The 22,137-nt window shown below is 26.0% G+C and overlaps 1 protein-coding gene across 2 annotated transcripts in view; it reads right to left on the bottom strand.

Annotated features, from left to right (window-relative positions):
- The window catches only part of LOC107448578 (uncharacterized), a 99,398-nt gene that overhangs the window by 39,702 nt on the left and 37,559 nt on the right, over positions 1-22,137 (bottom strand). The window contains exon 1 of one of the 2 annotated variants that reach the window (XM_016063835.3): positions 14,906-15,219. The exons of the other annotated variant lie outside the window; for it this stretch is intronic. Within the exon in view, the coding sequence (XP_015919321.1) occupies positions 14,906-15,014 (109 nt within the window). The 5' untranslated portion in view covers positions 15,015-15,219. Of the gene's footprint in view, positions 1-14,905; positions 15,220-22,137 lie in introns of those variants that run through there. 2 annotated transcript variants of the gene reach the window in all.

The following is a 22,137-nucleotide window of genomic DNA, read 5'->3' as shown; positions in this document are numbered from 1 at the left end:
AATATTTACAGAGTTCAAAAATTTCGTTCAAGGAGAATCTTTTAAAAGCGTACTTTTCGTTTTAAAAAGAAAATAGCATATTAATACATTTTCTGATATTCGCTTAAATTTAAAGATATCGTCGTAAATTAATAAAATTGGATTTCTCGTATGCTAAAATAGGATTAGGGGGCTTTGTATGATCTAAGGCTTAACGCTAGAAAAATATCGATTTCCCGATCTCTTCATATACAAGGTTTCTGAAAATCACAAAAAGAAACGAAACGCTTTGAAGAGCCTTAATTTATTCACTTGACTTGGATTTACTTCACGGATTGAAAGGAAAGGAAATCTTTTCCTCGAGGAATTGAATTTAATAAAGCCTCATTTATCTATATAATCAAAGACACGTGCGCTTAAATATATTTTCTCACTAGGAGATTACGAAAATAAAGGGAGAAAAAAAAGAGGTGCTGATGGTTAATTTACTTTCTCTTTTTAAATGTTCTAATAATTATGGCATCATATTTCCATTTTATATTTCTTAGCTGAAGTATTATGATTCAATGCTTAAAGTTATAAATAACTAGTAATTTATTAATAAAATATGCGTTGTCACGTTTGTTGTTATTTGATCACGGTGTTTTATTGTAGTTGTGCTTATTAAGGGGTAGGAACTTTAAAATGATTTTTTTTTGATGTTAGAAGTACAATCTTCTGTGTGAGAACAATGCATATTTAAAATACCTAAAGTATCAAGTTTAAATAAAAATGTGGAAAAGTTATTAAGATGCAAATTAAATATTTTTAACTACACCTACTTAAAAAAGTACCACAAGCTATAATTTTTTTTAAAAAAACAATTTTAATATTTTGAAAATGCAGTCATCAATAACGCTTTGGAACAATTCTACTTGAAACGGTTTCAAAAATTTATGCTTATATAGATAAAAGAAAACTTGAATTTTCCTGAAATTTATGTAAAACCTGAAACTATTATTATATATCCTGAAAACATTTCACGTAAAAAATTTTTCAAAGCTAAACATGACTAATATTTTTTTTTTAAAACTGGAACAATTTTAACAACTGGAACAATTTAAAACAAACTATTGTGCAAGGGCAATTGTTGTGACATTTATGAACCTAATTAAACAGTTGTGTTTATTAATATCTCATTGAATCTCTAATATTTTTGGTATGTAAAAGTGGTCTTGTAAATATAGAGGAATTGGGAAGAAGATGGGGAAAATAAACAATTTTCTTAAAATACAACAAAAAAAATATCTGTGAACAACGGATATTAAAATACCTAAATATATTTAAAGTGGTATACAAAAAAACTTTAATATACATATCAAACTTTAATTGTTATACCTGTTGATGAAACTGTTGATTTGGGAAAAGTAAAAGTTAATTTTTAAGGATCACATTTCGTACATACAAATCTAAAGCATTCCATTTTTACTAAAATGATCTTTCTAGATATTCTATTCAAAATCGTTCTTCAAATGACTTCTGCCTTTCCTAGAACTTCATTTTATCGTCATTCATGCGAAAAGGATGTCGAAATGTGTGACCCATAATTCTGGAAAATATTTTGGGTAACTCAGGTATTTGATCGATTCTCATCAAATGGCTCATTTAAATGCATTACATTTTACTACTAACACTTGATATTCAACAAGCATGTAAAATAAGGCTTTTATGTCCAATAGATTTAATTTCAACACGGAGACAAAAATTCTGCTAAAATTACCGTTTTGTATGATAATGACACTTCTGGTTAAAAAAAACTATAATTCTGGTCATTAAAATAAAAATATATGGTATTTAAACCATTCATTTGGTAATTTTTCGTTCATACAGTAACGATTTACTGGAAATTCAGGTTTTCAAAATTATAGTTCTTAATACAACACATTTATCAAGAAAATACAAAACTTAACAGTAAATTTAGAAAAATAAATGATTTTTATGCCACTCTGTAAGCCATTTTATGCCATGTATAAGGATAAAATTATCAACTATTACCACATTTGCTAAATTTTGAAAGATATTAAGAAACCACATTTTATTGTTAATTTTAACAAAATCATTGCCAAAGCATTTCGGTAGAAATTACCGAACTTTTTGGTGTCTCCAGAGAGCCAGAATTAAGTGAATTTTACCATATTCTTGTAGTTTTAACCATACTTTTTCCCAGTGAACCTAATACTTTGAATAGAGCCGTGTTGGCTCAGAGATAGAACGCTCGCTTTCCATTGAAATGATCCGGGTTCGAATCCTGACGATTGCTGGTCGATACTAATTCCGCACTTGGTTTTCACCAACAGCAGTGATGAAGTAAAATATTCTCAGTGGTAGATGGATCATGGGTTAGAGTCCCTTTGCCATCGGGCTAACCGTGAGAGGTTTTTGTGGTTTTCTTTCTCCATGTAATGCAAATGCGGGTTGGTTTAATCAAAAAGTCCTCACCACGAAGGAAAATTTTTCCCAGTATTTAATCCAGGAGTGACCTTGTCTTCTGGATTGGGTTCAAAATTACAAGGCTACGGTTTTTGAGTATTGATAATCGTAAGCTCAAAATTTGGGTTAGCTGTTTAATGACGGTTGTAAAATATTTTAAATAATGATAACCAAATTTTTTTTTCAAACTATAAAAGTTGCCTAACTTAGACGCTTTCCCTAATCATCTGAAAAAAGGCGAAGAAGCACGTATCATCGTCATTTTTTAATGATTAAAAGCTTCATGATGAAAAATCTAAAATGAAATCATAAGTTATAAATTAAAAATGTCAAATGAAATTGAAGTTTCTTAGTAAAGATTTTAATCAGGTAAAAAAAAACTAATTGAAATAAAAAAGATTTTTTTGTTTTTTCGTTTAAAAATTGCGAAGTGATTATTTTCAAAATTTATTAAAATGATACAAATGGAGAAATTAATAGCACCTAAATGTGACTACATCAAAAATATATAATTTGCAAAACCGCATAGATTATAATTCAAGATAATTTTCATAAAAATTTTGATAGTCAACAAAATAGTTATTTGTAATGATATACTTTTTATTTTTCCTATAATAACCTTTTTATTAACCATATTTTTTAGCTAGTTTTAGGTTTTAGGTTTCACATACAAATACGTTCTTTCCACTTATCCCTAATTTAATTTATTTAAATTCTGATATAGTAGTGGATTCTATTCGTTTGATGTTTTTTTAAAGTTAATTACAAAAAGGTTTCCTTTGCTTTTTTAAAAATATCACTGAAATGGGAAAGAAGTATTAATTTATTTCACTTAAACTAATAAAGACACATTTTTAATTATTTCAAGTGTTAAATTAATGAAACATACTCCAGTTTGTTTAAAAAAACGCCGTCTAAGTTATATTTTAATAATTTTCTACCAAGCTGGAGTTGATTTTGTTAAAATCATTTTTGTCTCCAAATAAAATAAAGTATGTTTAGAGGAAGTCTCATATTTTCAGACAGACTTTAAAAAGGGCTCATATTTAGTTTACAAAAGAATGAGTGAAGAATAATGTTTTTTTCTAAAAGAAATGAATTACTTTCAACTTTGAAAAACTTTCTTTCTTTTCATTTTCTAACTTGAAAAAAGGAAAGTCGTAAAAATTCTTAGAAGAACTTCATTTAGTGAAAAATCTTATTATTGACTATCTTAAAGATATATATTAAGATGAGTCAGAGTTTAAAAAAATCATTAATAAAACAAGAAAACTTTAAATGGTGAAATTGAAATATAAGTCCAAAAAGTATTTCCTATTATTTGTACTTTCTAAGAAAACTTTTTAAAAAAGAGAGTTTTCTTCAAATTAAGTTGAAATTTTATTTAAAGGCTTTTTAGGGCAATTTTTTTATGCTTTGTAGCAATATTTACTTCTTTATATTTTCTCGCAGTTTATTAAACTACTAAAATCTTTTTTACGGAAATAAAAATAATAGTTGAGATACAAAATTATATTTTGAGATAAAGTAAAACTCTAAACATATTAAAGATATCAATAATAATTCCAGTTTTATAATTGTCTTTTATACAGAATTCCATTGTTGCGACATTTAAATTTGTTGTATAGATTGTTGTATATAATTATTATATAGTATTTTATGTATAATATTTTCTTAATTTAAATTATTAATTTCTCTATCAAAAATTTTAATTTTTTTTTGACAAAACTCATTGTTTGGCAGCTTGTTTTATTAGAATTGTCTTCATTAAAAGAATCAATTCAATTCAAATCTTCATTAAAAGGATCAATTCAATTTGAAAAGATATAAGCCATTCTTTGCATTACGCACACGAGCCTGTATATGTTTTTAAACTAAATTTATTTATTTATTGTTACACATTCAGAATTACAGAGGGACTCAAACTCGCTACCTCCATTTTACATAGTGTTTAGCCAAAAGACGAGATTGCTTGGCCATGGAATGATGATTAAGCAAATGGGAGATGATAAAATGGGGGATGGGAGATGATGATAAAACAAATGATTAAAAAACATTATTTCGAGCATTTACACATACATATGCAAGCTCGCGTGCTCATTAAAAAGTACGATTTATTATACGATATTTTAAAGGTGCAGATTAGATAGCAAAAATCAGCGAAAGACATTACAAAGATGCATCTATTATAGCGCAGAAGTCGCGAATTTGAATTCCTTGGGATCTGGGAGGGAGATAAGAAATCTAACAATAAATTAACTTCGTTTGCGTTTTGTGATGTCTTTCGCTATCTTGTCCTATCTGTAGTATTGACTTGACAAAGGCTTATAAACTGAACTTTGTAATGTGTGCATAAGACTATATACGTGTGTGCAACAATAAATAAATAAATTGATACTTCCAGGGATGCGGTGGGACTCTAGCCCGCTACCTCTACGCTTCTATTTGAGGACGTTGAGACAGCCAGGATGCCTAACAGTTAAGCTACAGATTTAGTTCAGCTTGTCCTGGACATATGTTTTTTTTTACAAAAACGCAAGTTTTATAGTTTTAATGTTAGTAGATGATAGCTTATAGCTTACTCAGAAATAAAAACAACTAACAGACAAAAAACAAAGTTGAACAGTATTTACAGAATAAAATAGAACTTGAACTGAATATTTTTGTGTAATTTCAAATTATACTAGTTCTGTTAAAATTACCGAATTTTTTCGTTTAAAATTACCAAATTTTACCACAGTTACAACCAAAAAGTATCGTAATTTAACCATATTCTATTGTTAATTTTATCAAATTTCATTACTGTAGTGGGAACAAAGTAAATTTTACCATATTCCGGTAGTTTTGACCATATATTTTTTCTCAGTCTAGCATATTTTGAAGAAAAAAATTGAGTTTATTAAAATTAACTCTAGATATCTCTCAATCTTGTTAATTCAGTGTTACGCGATAATTACGCGTTACGCGATGAGTGTAGTATAAATATCTAAGACTTTATTATATAATTTGTCAAAAGAATTTGACGATAACGTGCGTGCTTTCACGTTACTCGAAAAGTAGTGGGTGGTATTTCCAAAGCAAAAACATAAGTTCTGTTTGTAAATATCTCATTAACCTAGTTGAAATAGAATGTTTTCATATACATAGGGTGTTCCGTATTTACCTCCTTAAATAGATATTTTTAGACTCCTTGTCAAAAATATTGCAGAAATGTATACACGCGTGCTATCAGAGTTTCAAGAATTGCTTTCTAAGGCGTTGAGATTCAAAACATCAAAATTAGTTGGATAAGTAAATGAAACTGGATGGCATTGTTAAAAATCAATTTCCACTTTTTGATGTTTTTAAATTTACAAGCCCCGTTACTGATTTGTCATGTTTCGATAACGTTTTTTTTTCTCTTCTGTTTAATGATATATTATTTATTTTTTTAAGCCATTTCAACAATCAGCAATCATTTAAAAAATGCGACTCTTTTTAAATGATGTATTCTTTATTAATTCTTATTTAATATAATATTTAAAATTTTAATCAAAAACTCTGGCAAAATTTAAGAGTGAGTAAAATTTAAAAAGAAGTTTCAAAAATGTTTCTGTGAGAAATGCGTGTTATATTTCAAATGCAAGAAAGTTGTAGGAAATTAAAATTATTTGATGTAATTCTGGAAAAAAATGCCTATTTTAGTTCCCCTTCTGAATCAACAAACATTAAATATCATAAATTGTACATAATTTTAATTTTTTTTAAAGAAAAATTAATGATTTTGAAATATTTTTATCACGTAGGCAGAGATCAGTTTCTGTCTCAAGATCTAGAAATCACCCTCAAACACAAAAAGATCAAAAACAGAATCTGGTGGAGACGTAAAAATAATAAATAATGAAGAAATCAGATCAGCCACAAAACTGCTTTGAAAAAAAAAAGATCTTAAGTCTCGAATCAATAGATTGCAGACTTCTTTTCCCATTGCTTACAGCTCCGTTTACTCACAAACTAACGATCGCCAAATAAAAACTGATCAAAAAATAAATAGAGAGCTTCGATAATAAATACAAGCCTACAAATACCACAAAGATTTATTAGTTTTGCTGCCATTGAGTATTTTGTTTCTTAGATTTAAGAAATGATTCATGAAAATTCTAATCGAGGCAAGTATGAAATTATTTGTAATTAAACGGAAACATTAAGATTTGAAATTATGAGTTCGATAGGAATGAAATGTATGCTCTATTTTTAGGGTAAATTCATGTTGAAATTGAGTGTTATGCTTTAATATGCCCTGAAATGTAAATCGCAAATCTGTCGAAATAATATACTTTTTGACTACATACTCAGAAAAATTAGTTCAAAGTTGAACCATAATATTGAAGTTGAATCAAAATATCATAAAAAAACTTGCTGCTATCATTTAAATGTGTAAATTGAACCAAATTTTTGTTTAAGTGAAATCATTATATAGAAATAAAAAATTCAAGAAATATTTCAAAATAAAACCTAATATCAATCCAAAATATTAACATTGAAGACCATGTGATGGTACAATGTGTTCTAAAATTTTTAATAATTGTGGAGTGATACATTCATAATGTAAAAAATAATACTTATCTTGAAATCGGCGAATTTTTATATTATTTTACTATGTAAATTTAATTATAATAATTTGTTGCAAAAATTTATGATTAAATTAATTATACTATGTGCTTTTAAATGACAAAAAAACAAAATTTGAACGAAACTGGTCGAATAGTTCTTGAGTAAAGCAATATTAAACTTATGGCCTTCTTTTAAAGAAGAAATTTAGAAATCAGAAACTTTTCAGCCGATTTCGTTCGAATTTTATATTTTGTTAATTAAAATTAAATAAAAATTTGTATACCTTTCAATTTAATATTTTTTGAACCTCATTAGATGAGCTAATTTAAATATATTAACAACTATTTTTTACTTTAATTATCTTTGAATAAGCAAACTTTATAATTGTATGTTAAAAAATTTCAATTCACTTTAAAATTAAAAGAAATATGGCCAAATAAGCAGAACATTTGGCTGCCGAAACGTAAAACAGCTCTCCTGTCGAAACTTTTGGGACAATACTTTCAAGATTGATCTTATTTTATATGAATTTAGAAAAAAATTAAGTGCTCCACATTTTGATGGTAATTATGTGTCCCACATTTTGATTTTGATCTGATCTATCCCCTTTGAATTTGAGAGCACTTCCAGGGCATTTTCTACCAAACAAGGGATGAACAGGGTTGCCATAAAAATTCTAATGCAATACATTTTAAATTTAAAATGGTAATTATTTGAAATATATTTGATTTACATTTAGAACTATATAGAGATGCCGATTTTACCCCACTGAAATCTTGTATGAAGATTATTTTATATATCCTCATTCTTTCCTTAATTTGAATGAATAATACGTATTATATATCCTTGAAAAATATTTTCTTTAACATGTCATTAGAAGCAGAATATCACATTCGATTGATATATAAAGTATGTTAGTTTATAACTAATAAAGCTATCTATTCTTATAGGTCAAATTTTTATTTTAATTAGTTTTTGAACTGTGCAAAATATATTTCGCAGCATTTTCATTTTCTTATCAATTATTAATAGAGATTTAAGTGAAAAAAATAATAAGACTACTTCGACAATATTTCTTAAATATGCTTCTTTTGCTAAAATCACAATTAAAAGTCACAAAAGCTGTGCGATATTATAACTATTTTAGTAGAAACTAAATGTATTCTAAAAGTATGAAATGAGTATAATTCTTTTATTGTAAAAAATGCATGGCAAGATCATGATTTCTTCTAAAATAATTCACTTGTTCGTTAAAACTAACATATTATTGTTCTATTTTTCTTTTACAATATTTCCTATTTCATTATTTTTTCAATATCTATGAGCACAAAATAATCTTCCTAGTCCCAGCTAACCAATTTATGGTCATTAGAGTGATTTGAAAGTAATAATGTTGAGGAATTTTCGTCCCATCATCAAAATGTTTAATGAGTCTACCCAAAAAGAGTTTTTTTTGTTATCGTTCATTGTTATTTTCGGTAAGCATCATATAATTAGTCCATGCAATTAAAAGATATTTCACAAGTTAAAACTTTACTTGAAATACATAAAACATTTGCCGATGCAAAATGTTGTATAAGTAAACTAAATATATATTTAAATGAGATAAAATTGAAGTAAGTAGAAAATAAATAAAAAATGTATTAATATTATTTATTGACATTCAATATATAAATAGTAAAATAGTTGAATAAAGTTGAGTTGGAAGTAAAATGGTTGAATATATTTTGAGCATGTATTTGAAATTTGCTTAATTTAAATTCAGATGAAGTTTTATTAAAATTTAGATTAAAAAAGATTAATTTATAATTCTATGAAAACAAAAATGCAAATTTTAAAAATTTTTATATTGTATTTTTGTTAATCTTTTTGACTAAAGAGAGTAAAATGTTGAAATTAGCAAACTATTTAAAAATTGAATATATAGACCTTTTTACATCGCATAAAAATTAAATGAATTTATAATCATGTAAAAAGAAACTAAAAAATGATGTAGAAAGCATAAATATAGTTTACAACATAGCTATGAAAGTTCACTACGCAAATAATGAAGTTTCAAAAAAAGTAATATGCGTGTAGTTTTTGCAGTCTTGTTTTTATGAATTCCTTGATTATATTTTACATCAGGATCCTCGAGATCGAGGAATTGAATCTTTGTTAATTTCTATGTATTCTGTATTTTCAGACATTTTGAATAAATATAGAAATGTTTCTAATTAAATTTTGAGTGCATAAATTAGGAGTTTATTGGAAATTATAGGGGAAAAAAAGAATTTCACTTATGAATTAAAAGTAGTATACAACAGATCCAAGCAGCTTTATAAGCTTCATTTGTTTTATCATAAGGTACCTAATCACTGAAATTTCGCTTATACTAGAAATTCAATGTAAGATTAGTCAACAAACCATCAGTTTCTTTTTGTATCATATTGTTATGTAGTTCAAGAATATCGCAGTCATCAATCTTTTAAACATCGCAAGGACATAACAAGCAGCTATAAATTTTAATTTAAAACTGAGAACTTGGAGAGAGATCGAACAAACTCTTGGGATAAAGCCAAATAGTTTCATCAAGTACAAAAGACATTTTTATACATTCTCCAAAACTCAAATATATATATATATATATATATATATATATATATATATATATATATATATATATATATATATATATATATATATATATATATATATATATATATATATATATATATATATATATATATATATATATATATATATATATATATATATATATATATATATATATTTTACAAAAATTATTTTACCTAGTTCTTTATCTCAAAATATATTTAAGTATCCTAATATATATAAATTAAAATAAAGACTTCAAACGATAAAGAGTTATTCGTTTTAAAATATACAAAATTCATTTCAAGAAGGTAAACTGTCTGCGTTTCCTATATTTGAATTAAATTTGTTAAAACAACAATTCTCTCTAGAAATATTTATTTCATTTCCCGAAATTTTAAATCTCCATACCTCCCACCGAAAGATAGATTTAAGATGAATTTCAAGCATCTTTTATAAAAAAAAAGAGTTCGTGTCTTTTCTTGAGTACAAAGAAATGTTATCTTTAAAATTTTGCCTTTTGTTTAGATAAAATTTCGCAGAAATCAACGTTCTTTTTATGTTTCTTTGGATTATTATGCACAGAGTTTCATTTTAAAAGTCACGTAAACTTAAATAAAAAATGTCATTCAGTGAAGTTTTGAGGACATGAAGTTTTTTTTCTTAAATATATTTTGTGTTGTTCACAGACATAAAAACGAGATATCATCAACTATCCAAAAAAATTAATAAAGAGAAACAACTTGAAAAATTCATAAAACTAATTATGTTAGTTTTTATATTTTAATATACATTGTTATATTACTTTTTGACTTACGAATCGGAAGTTTTTACGTATTTAAACTGATTAAAGAATAATAAAAATAAATAAGGTGAAAAGTTTGTAAAACTAATTATAAAATTTTATACACTTTAATATGCACTTTTTATTGTTATATGACGTAAATTGAAGTATTTTTACGCTTTCATTACTTTAATCATAAATTTGAATTTTATACATTCGGATATGTATTCGCCATTGCGAATTTTCTTGATTGCTTTGGTATACTCATGAAGCATTTTTTCGAAATTAATTTTAAAAAAAATGATAATTTTTGCAGCTAAAGAAAGATGTATTTGAGTCTTCTCAATTTTGAGTACTTAGAATTAATTTAAAAATAATAATGTCTGACATTAGCTCCATTTGTTGAAGTTGATTATTAACACTATGCAATTTTAGTTTGTTTTATTTTCAAAAGTTTTATTTTCAAAACATTCAAAATTTTTTAATCATAAGACGACAAAACCAAAACATGTGTTGCAGCATATTCATATTTTGGTTCAAGCTAAAATATTAGAAGATAATAGTGAATTTTTGAATTTGTGTTTCATTTTAACATCAGTTTACTTTTTACTATGCAATATGAAACAGAATTACGCATTTTGAATCTTGTTAATTTTATATTAAATAATGAGTTTAAAATTTAACAGTGGCAACTAATGTGTTTAGCGTAGTTGTCATGTATTTACATTATTTTGTTTTATAAATTCAAGATTCTAAAACAGAATCACAATCTAATCTTAAATTGAATCGTAAACAACCATTTTCTTAAAGCATGCAATTCATCACATGCTCTAAATTGATGTAAAAATACAACATGAATATTTGTTACGTTTTTAATTATTCAAACATTTTAAGAAGTGCAAATATTTATTTTATACTACTTAAAATGTCAAAATCTCCTATTTTCATTTTAATGTTTCATAAAATTTTTTTAAATTAAACTAATAAAAGGCCATCTCACCTTGATGTCGAGGTAAGATCAAATAACTTACAATAAGATGTAAGGAATGCATTTTAACTTGGAAAATAAGTAAAAACATTCTAATAAAAACTCTAGTGTACAGTTTATAACTTCTATTTTTATCCATCACCTTCGAAAAACTTCACTACATTTTTGGCAAAAGTTTTCAAAGTTTATACATGTTTCATGTAGCAATTGTATGCACCTCACACATCACATCCAGTCATTAATCGTATTGTATTGATGACTGGATGACATGCGTAAGTTGCTTCTCCACAGCTCACACATTGATATTCATAAAAGTTTGAGTGTGTAGAATCGGATAATATGTAGGGTTCTATCGAACAATATGTTAGTTATGTAGAATGGGAATGTAAAAACATTCTAATAAAAACTCTAATGTACAGTTTATAACTTCTACTTTTATCCATCACTTTCGAAAAACTTCACTACATTTTTGGTAAAAGTTTTCAAAGTTTATACATGTTTCATGTAGCAATTGTATGCACCTCACACATCACATCCAGTCATCAATCGTATTGTATTGATGACTGGATGACATGCGTAAGTTGATTCTCCACAGCTCACACATTGATATTCATAAAATTTTGAGTGTGTAGAATCGGATAATATGTAGGGTTCTATCGGACAATATGTTAGATACGTAGTGGAATGGGAATGGAATATACGAGGTCTGTACTGTCCTCAAAAGTTTAAAAATTGGTTTCAATGTTGTAATAAAAGGCTAAGGATATCTTTTTATTAGCTTTAATCTTAAAATCACGAAAAGAATCCAAATCAAACAAAAACCATTAATAGACCCCAAGATTTCGTAACTACAATTTGGAGGTTTTAAGCGTGTTGGTGAAGACTCATTTATTAAATACATAATATTTTCTTGATTTTACTTTTAATTTTTAAGGAAACTATGAACTTTGATTTGTCAATACATATTAATGAAAAGTGGCCATCTTTTCTCAAGTTGGTGCTGAAATAGCAAAATTAGAGCATCACTCCACCGTAGTATATTCCTCTAATTTTTACTCAGGAACGAAGATTGGACTATTTATGTGTTTTAAAAGTTCAGCTAGAAGAAAAAAAAATTATAATCTGTGCTTTTTAAAAGAACAGAATACTTGACCTCTAAATAAAATAAATATTAAAATTTTACGTTCTTTTTGCTGTCACGAGAATCAATGTTTTATAAAAATTGATAACAAGTAAATCTGCTCCCTGCAAAATTGCTTCTGACGCAATATATTAAAAAATATCGGAGACGGCCATCTAACTTTGACTTACCTTATACAGGATTATCTCGAATGAATGACCAGATTTTAAAAAAAAATTCAAGCAGATTTATATAGGCATGCAGAAATGATACGTTTTGCTCTGCTCCAAATCTCTATCAAAAATTTTGTAAGCAAGTTTACGAAATGAGAAGAAACTTTAATTGAAATTTTTATGCATGTTAACAATAATTAAAGAGTATAAAATCAAAAATGGACTTATATTGATCAAAAAGAAGCCCTACATATCCATTTTCAAGCAAAGAAACGAAAGATATTTTTGCTCCCTAAATCATTTCACCTCGTTTCCACTCCGGATAACTTTGCCAAAAAAGATAAGTTTCTCTCTAACATTTACAAATTTATTTTCTTAAGAAACATTCTACACTGTAAAAAATTCCGGATCAACTTACGGTAGAAAGTACCGACACTTTGGGTGCAACATCCGTAAAATCTATTTTGACGTAAATCCATTTTTACCCTAAAATATTACACCATAGATTTTACAGTATAATTTTATTCAAGTGATTCTGTGATTTTATGGTAAATATCACTGTAAAAATTGCAGAACAAAGAATTCCGAATCAAATTACGGTGTAAAGTACCGACGTTTCGGTGCATCATCCGTGAAATAAATTTTACCGTAAAATACAGTACCATAATTTTTACAGTAATACTTATATAATTAAAGTGATTCAGGGATTTTGCGGTAAATATTACTGCATAAAAACTATGGAACAAAAATCTAATATACCGTAACATGTTCCGATAAAAGTGAATTTTAAAAAGTACCAGCACCTTGAGTGCAGGTACTTTTACCGTAATTTGATGCAGATTTTTTTACAGTGTGCACATAACTTTAAAATAATTAAATCAAAATATTTGTTTCATTATAGCATTTACGTGGTGTATTGGCTTAGAGCTGTATACAAAAGTAGGGCATCTCCAGTTTCCAAAAATATGGGTACAAAAAGTAGGCACTGTAGAGAAAGTTACTCTTCAGCATCATATTATTCCACTCGAAGGAGGCTATTGCTTATTAGTTTCTTTGGTGAATGAACGGATGCAAAAATCTAATCTATATTTATTTCTTCAACATTTATGTAACATTATTTTATAATTTTATTTGGGCATCCAATTTATCTAAGATGCTAAAATTAAGCAAATGTAGCTACATATCACTTCGAAATTTTTTCTATTGAATGAAAAGTATTGAAATTATGATTTGTCTTACTATATTTTTGTAGTAAACTGATAAAATGTGAGAGTAATTTTTAAAAAACTAAGTTAAATGATTTAAATGTAATAAACTTTTAACTCACATCTATTTCCCAGTATGGATAATTAGAAATTTTTAGCAACTTTTATAATATGATTCTGTTATGATATAAATGAGTTTTGATGTAATTGAGTTTTAATAAATGATACCGTCTGTAGAAATGGCGATAATCAAAAATCCAATTCTTATATAGCGAAGTGTTTTAATACAGTTTTAGCATTAAAATTTTTTTTTTTCCAATTAAGTTTCACGAATTCTTATTTCAAAACTAAGTGTTAAGCTTTTTTTTCAGTAGCCAATGGTTGCTTCTCTCTTCAAACTATTATGATATTAATTATTATTGAAATAATTATTATTGCAATTATAGTTATGGGTATTGGAATTATAACTACAGTTATTGATAAATCATTGTGAAATAAACCTTACAAAATACACGTTCATGTGTTGTAGTTGTTGAAGAAGTGAAATAAAATATGTAATTATTAATCATGCGTGGCAGATAAAGTAAAATAAAATAGAGTAAATAATTATCGTATAAACATAGTTAAAGAAGAATAATAAGATAAAATTCAAATATAAAGAAATACATAAGTAAATTTTTGTTTGCTAACTATATGCCAAAATATTAGAATTAAAAAACTCAGAACTGCAGATGAAAAAAGTTTTAACTTTTAACAAAAAGTGATAAAAACTTTTTTTAATGCAATAATTATTTAGTTTACATCTAAAGAAACAGTACAATGTTTTAACGTTTGATTTATTTACTTAAGTCAAACAAAATAAATAATAAATATAAAAAGTTGAATTCTGCTAAAAAGGAAGTTGTTTTAAAATTTAAAAAAGAAAAAAATCCGAAAATCTTCTATATGTTTTTGTGTTTTGATATTCGATTGCAAAATAAATAAAAGCAGTGAACTTACTTTCCGGTGGCCCAACTACAGAAGGAGCCAAGGACAGTAAGAAGCATGTCAAGTATAAAAGAACTAAAACGCGACTATTAGCACCGCTTCTGCCAGAAGCAATCATCATTTTTCAAATCTGGATGGTTTTGGACTATCTTATGAAATCTCAGATAAAACAGAATGATTGGAAAACGGGGGACGGTTTATATACCACATGCATGGCTGTATAGCACGCTTTCTATTTCAACCAGCCAGCAGAAAGACTCAGGTTTTAGCGCAGACTCACTAGAAATAATCCGTGGCGACGTCAATGTTGGAGCTGACGTCACATTGTTTTCCCGGGAAAAATAGGATTCGCTCCGGTCTTTTTGTTGTTTCATAACGCGCGGAATGAACTAAACTTACAAAAAAAAGAGTTTTCATAATTACTTCGAATGTTTATTCAAATCCCCCTAGAAGAAGCTCTACAAAATTAAAATCTGCAAAAATTAGTGTCTAAATAAAAGTTTGTTTTCGGATTAACAATGGAGAAACTGGAATGTTATTGAATAATGTTTATTTAAGCACTCTTTTAAATATTGTTTATTCTGATGAAGCGAAACTTACAATAAGTTAACATTTAAAGATATAAGAATGATCCGACAAAGGATAAGGTATGCTTTGTGCTATGTAGACTAAAAACGTGAATAAAGCACAAATGAAAGTACATAAATGGACTAAAACCTGCTTTCATTTGTGCTTTATTCACCTTGTTGTTTGTTTTAGTACATAATAACAAGTCTTGAGAATATTGTAAAATTTAGCAGTCAGTATTTTAAATCTTATTACCGTTAGTTTTATCAAAGTGACTCCCTATTTTGAAACATTGCTTTAAATTATTAAAAAAATAAACATAAAAATACCAAGTTTAGAATCGCGATCACAAAAACAATTTGAATTTTATTATTGTACACATTTTCCCTAATCTACAACCCAGTAAGCATTCATAAGATATTGAAAAACATTCGTTTCATGCTGCGTCAAAGACTATCATCCATTGCCAAACTTTTATTTTTAAACGTAAATAAGTAATCGTGAGTATGTATTGAATCTGATGACATAGGTTGTACCGAAAATTCTGAAGTATAAGAAAGAAATGTTATTTTTGAAACTTTATTAAAAAAATCGTATTTACTGTTCATTTGATTTCCTTAATTTTTAGAAGGAATAATAATACATAGTAATATTCTTCATTGCTTACACTATTTCTCTAAATATCACAGAAAGATAATTTTCGTCTAACTGTTTCATGCATTCTCATAAAACACATGATATGATCTTTAATATTCAGGGAAGGTTCAAATATCTTTGATTGTCAGCAGCATAAAATTAATAAAACTGATGGTAGTTTTTGTTTGAAAACGATTTATCTATTATTTAACTGTATTTACTATTAATCTTTATTTATCTATTGCATTATCCTGCTCAATTAATATTTTCATTCTGAATATTATCCAAGGCTTAAAGCTAAAAGTGTTGCACCTTTATTACATAATAAAGTAATAGCATGAAATTTATCGTAAAAGTTTACAAAATAATTAAAGATATTTAGTTAAACAATTTCAGTAAATAAAAAACTAACCAAAAATATCCTTCTTTGAGAGAGATTTTTTGTGTAACAAATTGCTTTAAAGCAATAATGTGTACAAATTCTGATATAGCTTAGACTTATTTTGATTGAGGTGTTGATTTTTTGGTAAAGAAAAATGTATTTTGTTCAACTAGATACTTTTTGTGCAACAAATTATTTTACAACAATAGCTCGAATAAATCCTAATAAGGCAATGAATTTTTTGATTAAACAAACTGCATTCTTAGTTAAAAATTATTTTAGCACAATAGTTCATATTAAATTTGTTTTGATCAAGAATAATCTTAATAAATCGATGCATTTTTCACCAAAAAAACATGTAATAAACAATAAATTAAGAATATTTTATTAATAAACAAAATAATTTTATTCATATCTATTGTACTATTAAAATATTTAAAATGTTCAATTGTTAAGCATTCTCATGAGAATATAACAAATGCTTTCTTATAAAATCCACAATTACATAGTAATTATGACATAAGTTATTCCCTATATAAGTAGTTAATGGATATAATTTCTTTTAGAAAAATTTGTTGGTTCTGCATAAAGTTATTTATTTTACAAAAATGTTTCAATTTACTTCCTGAAAAATCTTACATCGGAATTGTTTTGTTGAATGTAATAAAGAAAAAAATTACAATCTTAATTTTATTTTTATTAAGTTACCTAGAACTTACGGAAAAGGACTATTGGAAATTACGCTGCTTTAAACTTTGAATACATAATAAAGACCTGAAAATGTTGTTTAAGCAAAATGCTTTACAATATTAATCTAAAAGTCATTTATTAATTTTTCAATAACTTATTATTGTATACTCTAAAGTTATTAATTTAATATAGTACTGATAATTAGCTGCTCATTTTCGAAATTTTTAAGAGAGTTAGTAATAATAAAAGTTGATGGTTTTTATGATTATTGGCGTAATATATGTATCAATAATTTTTTCTATTTTTCTTTATAAATATTAAAAAATAAATATAAGTAGGGCAAGCTTTGGAAGTATTAGGCATTTTCTCAATATTGCAAGCCCCTTTATAGTCAGTTTTAATTTATTTTTACTTTTCTAAAATGCTTTTAAGCAATTTATTTAAGTTTCTGCGACTGAAACGTCGTTTCTATGGGAGAGCAGTGTTTATCAAAAACCAATGCTTTCAGAAACTTTTCAGACTGTGCTATGTATCCCAAAGGCACTTCCGATAATCGTGTTTATCGACTTCTATTTCTGTACATCACTTTAATTTACGCGAGTAGTTTAAAAAAATTATCTATGGCATATTATTATATTTTTACATTGAATATGTTATTATTACGCTTATAATTATGCACTGTTTTTACAATTTAAGATTTCTTTTCTTGAATATTCTCTCATTGTACAGTAGATCAAAATAAATTAGTAAAAGAGAGTATAGTTTTCTGTACATATTGCTTCTACAATTCGCAGAATTATTTGCAGTGTAATGCAGAATTATAATAACTGGTTTAAAAACTTCAGAAGAAATTTTTTTCTTATTTTTATTGCGTCATACATCATTTCTGTATTGTAATTTTTCAGTAAATTGTAAATAGTATTAGTTAGTAAAATTAATGTTTGATTTCATTATTATTTTCGAAACGTTATAAAAATGAAAGATATGCTCTACTTTCTGACGTTGATAACAAATTCGTGAATATTTTTTTCTGTTCCAGAAAATTTGAGCTGATGTTTTAAAATTATATAATTGTTTCGTAGAATGAAAATTTAAAACCAAAAAATAAAATGGAACTGAAATATGTACTGGGAAATATTCTCAAAACAATAAAAAAAAACTCTTATCAAAATTTTGAATTAAAAAATTGGCAGAGTCTTCAATCTAATAAAAGGTTTTAAACTTACTATGAAGTTTAAAATCTTATTTAAGTTATTATAACATGTGTATTAAGAACGGTTGTCACATGTTTTCAATCATACTTTAAAAAAATTTACTTATTTGAAGAAAAAGAATTATTAATCAGTACATAAATATAGTTCATTATAGAATTATTTAAATCAACTGATTTTATTTATTGAAAATGTAATATTTCTATAGCATTTTGAATGATATTAAATCTTTATCCATATGTAAACGTTGTTTAATTATATCAAATCAATTATCTCTGGACACGCCCATCATCAGTAGCTGTAGGTTTTTCAATTAAAAGTTTAAATGTAGTATTCTCTGAAAACTTCATTTTTATTTATTTTTTAATTTCATATAGGAAAGCATTGGACTGTCTGGTTAACTATGATGATGATGAGTTTCATATAGTGAAAATAGTTTTATTATAATTGCAAAGAGAAAGAACGAAAATATTTAGCTTTGAGAAAAAATGTTTAAATGTAATAAATCGTTTTTTGTAATATAATCTATTTTTAATAAAATTTCTTTGGTATCGAAATTTTGCTAAAAATATGTTAAAACAAAAAAACATGTATATTATATTGGAATTTGGATTTAATTTCTATCTTAAATAATAAGATAATATCTTACTATTGATGAAGAACTAGTTATCTGATTTGGATGAATAAATGCAAATGTTAGTTTTTCTTCGAGCCAAAACACAAAACTTTCTCAGTTGTATTTTCTCTAAACGAACTCACAAGTATTGGATATTTATTGATTAGAAACTATATTTAACAAAACAATATGTCATGAAAAAGAATTAATATTTACTCAAAACAAACACGTTTTAAAAATAAGTGTCAGAAATTACGATTAATTTTTTTCATAATTTTAGCATTTTTGGTATTTTTCGATTAAATTAAAATGTGCTATGAGTGTTTTAGGTTGTTTCTTAAAAATTGTATAGTTCAGAAAGTTCGCAAACCAGAGAAGACATATTTTTTTCTCAATAATAAATGTTTTCGTTAGCTGTTTCAGAAATATTTTTTTTAGTATTGTTATTTCCTTGATATCAAATAAATTGTATTAAACACAAATCGAAAAAGTGCCAAGAAAATGTTTCTGAGACCCGTTAACGCCTGAAAGCAAAAAATGGTATAGATATGGAAAAAAAACATATCAAAAAAGGGATACTATATATTTGTTTATACCAAGTGGGTGCCTTTTTCTGTTATCCACGAATTCAGTTTTAAAAAAGCACTAATTTTTGACTTCAGATCTAACTATAAACATTTATACTATTAATATATTGTGGTAGACAGAACTATTTTGATAAAACGCAACTATTTGTTATCCTAATGATGAAGCACTTAAACTATTGCCCTGTTCCTTTTGTAAAAGGAACCATAGTTTTTGAAGAACACTAGGCACAAAAGAGCTAAATACATAAAATTCCAAACTGACATAATTTGGGGTTCCATTTACACACTTTCACAAATTTTAAAATAATGAATGTATTACGTGATTACGAACTTCATTCGCATCAGAAATATATAAATAGAAAATAACAGTCGACATGTTTCAAGCTGTAAAAAACAGGCGCCTATTTTCAAGACTTGCCAGACGTGAAACAAATGTTTCATTCTCCTTCTGCTTCTTCTTCTGTTTTCTTTTGTTTTTTATCATTCACGTCTGATAAGTCTTGAAAATGGGCGCCTGTTTTAAAGCGCTTGAAACATAACGACTAATATTTCCTATTGATATATTTTTGAAACGAATGAAGTTTTCAACAAGCCTTACCCCTTCAGATTCTAGGAATTATTTAATGAACATATCATTTTAAATTTTTTAGGTTGACGATATTATTTGATTAGTATATATTTTTTTAAATAATTTTTTAATAATAAATTTCCGAAATTAGATTTTTTAAAATATTTTTTCAAATTAAAAAGCTTTAAAAATCATCGTAGAGTATTATTTTATCTAAAATATTATAAATATTTTATAATTTCGTTTGATTTTTTTACCAAAAAAATGCAATACTTTAAAAAGTTTTCGGCTTAGTTTCGTTAATAACATTCAAATATTTTTTGATATTTCTAAATTTAAAACTAAATGCTTTTCTTCTTAAATATTTATATTGAAAATTCTTTATTTTAATCAAAATAAAATTGAAGAAAAATGTCTAAATAAACATATTTAAAGTTTCATACAATAATCTTTTTTAATTTTTGAGATACATTTTTCAAAGTTAAAAATTAAAGAAAAAACTATCATGCAGAAGCGGTATTTAGAGCTTCAAAATGACTTGAAAGGTGAGGGTAAAAAAATCGCATCTCGTATACTTAGATACAGTATACCTCTATTTTAAAGAAAATTAACAAAACTAAACATTTAACTAAAACTAAACTATGATAGCCCTCCAAAGTACGAACATTATTTTTATTTTTTCATATACCGAATAATATTATTTTTTCATTCTTACAAAATTTAAACTAATTATTTGAAAGCTAATATATTTATTTTTAGATTATATTTCTTGATTATTTCTTTTGACATTACATGAAAGTATGCAACGAAATATCAATATCATAAAATGCTCTTGAAAAATTTTTAAGAAAAATGCAACAAAAAACATTCTAGTTAAGAAACAAGTTTATAGATTGTATTTTTTATTTCTTTAATCAAGCATTTACGATTATTCAGTACTTTTAATTATTTTTTTCATAAATGGGTTCAAATATTAGAGAATCATAATTAAATGCTTCATTGTCACCATCGATCATTTTTTTCCCTTTATGTATGTCACATTTCTTTTAAAAACAAGCTTTATGAAATGTACCCTGACACATTAGCTTTGAGACTTCCCTCTTTACCATGCAAACCTCAATTAATCATTGTTTTTATGGGAATTAAGTATGTTACAAAAAGTTTACGACATTCAAGTTATTAAACAAAACCAAGTTATTAAACAAAGTTTTTTTGGATATATTTCTATTTTTTTTTAAACCGTGAATGGAACCGTAATAGATTAGAAAAAACTATTAAAAATTAATAAATATGACAATAAAGTAAAGAAGTTTTAGTGATTTTACCAAATAAGCAGCCTTTATAGGAGAAACTTTTTTGTACAGTTTTTAAAATATAACGGTTAAATACGGAAATGGAAAAAAAATATTAATCTGTTCTTAAATTTTTATGGCAATGTCAACTACAGCAAAAATTAATTTTTCTTACTGCAATATATATATATATATATATATATATATATATATATATATATATATATATATATATATATATATATATATATATATATATATATATATATGTCCGTTTTCAAAAGATGGCTCTGGCTGTTATGAATGTTTCATAGTGACAGTTTCTGAGTTTAGACATCTGTCAATAATATTCAGTTTATATCACTTTGAGTTTCATACAAAAACCATTTTTTTTTTACTATATTGAATATGACAAATTTTGTAGCACCATTTGCGGGAGGTTTTTATGTTTTTGCTTTAATTGCAAGAAAAGTGCAGCTGAAGCGCATCGAATGATTGTAGAAGTTTATGGTGACAATGCTCCAACTGATAAATCATGTAGGGAATGGTTTTGACGTTTCAAGAATGGTGAATGGTGAAAGATTGTGAATGGTGTTATGTACTATGAGCTGCTACAACTGGCACTTCCATTACGGGTGATCGGTATAGGCTACAATTGATTCGTTTGAGCCATGCATTACAAGAAAATCTGCCGG

Source organism: Parasteatoda tepidariorum, chromosome 11, assembly GCF_982258835.1.
Source record: "Parasteatoda tepidariorum strain Cologne lab strain chromosome 11, Ptep-v5.0, whole genome shotgun sequence".
In the NCBI taxonomy this organism is placed as follows: Eukaryota; Metazoa; Arthropoda; class Arachnida; order Araneae; family Theridiidae; genus Parasteatoda; species Parasteatoda tepidariorum.
This window is presented reverse-complemented; position numbering and strand designations above follow the sequence as displayed.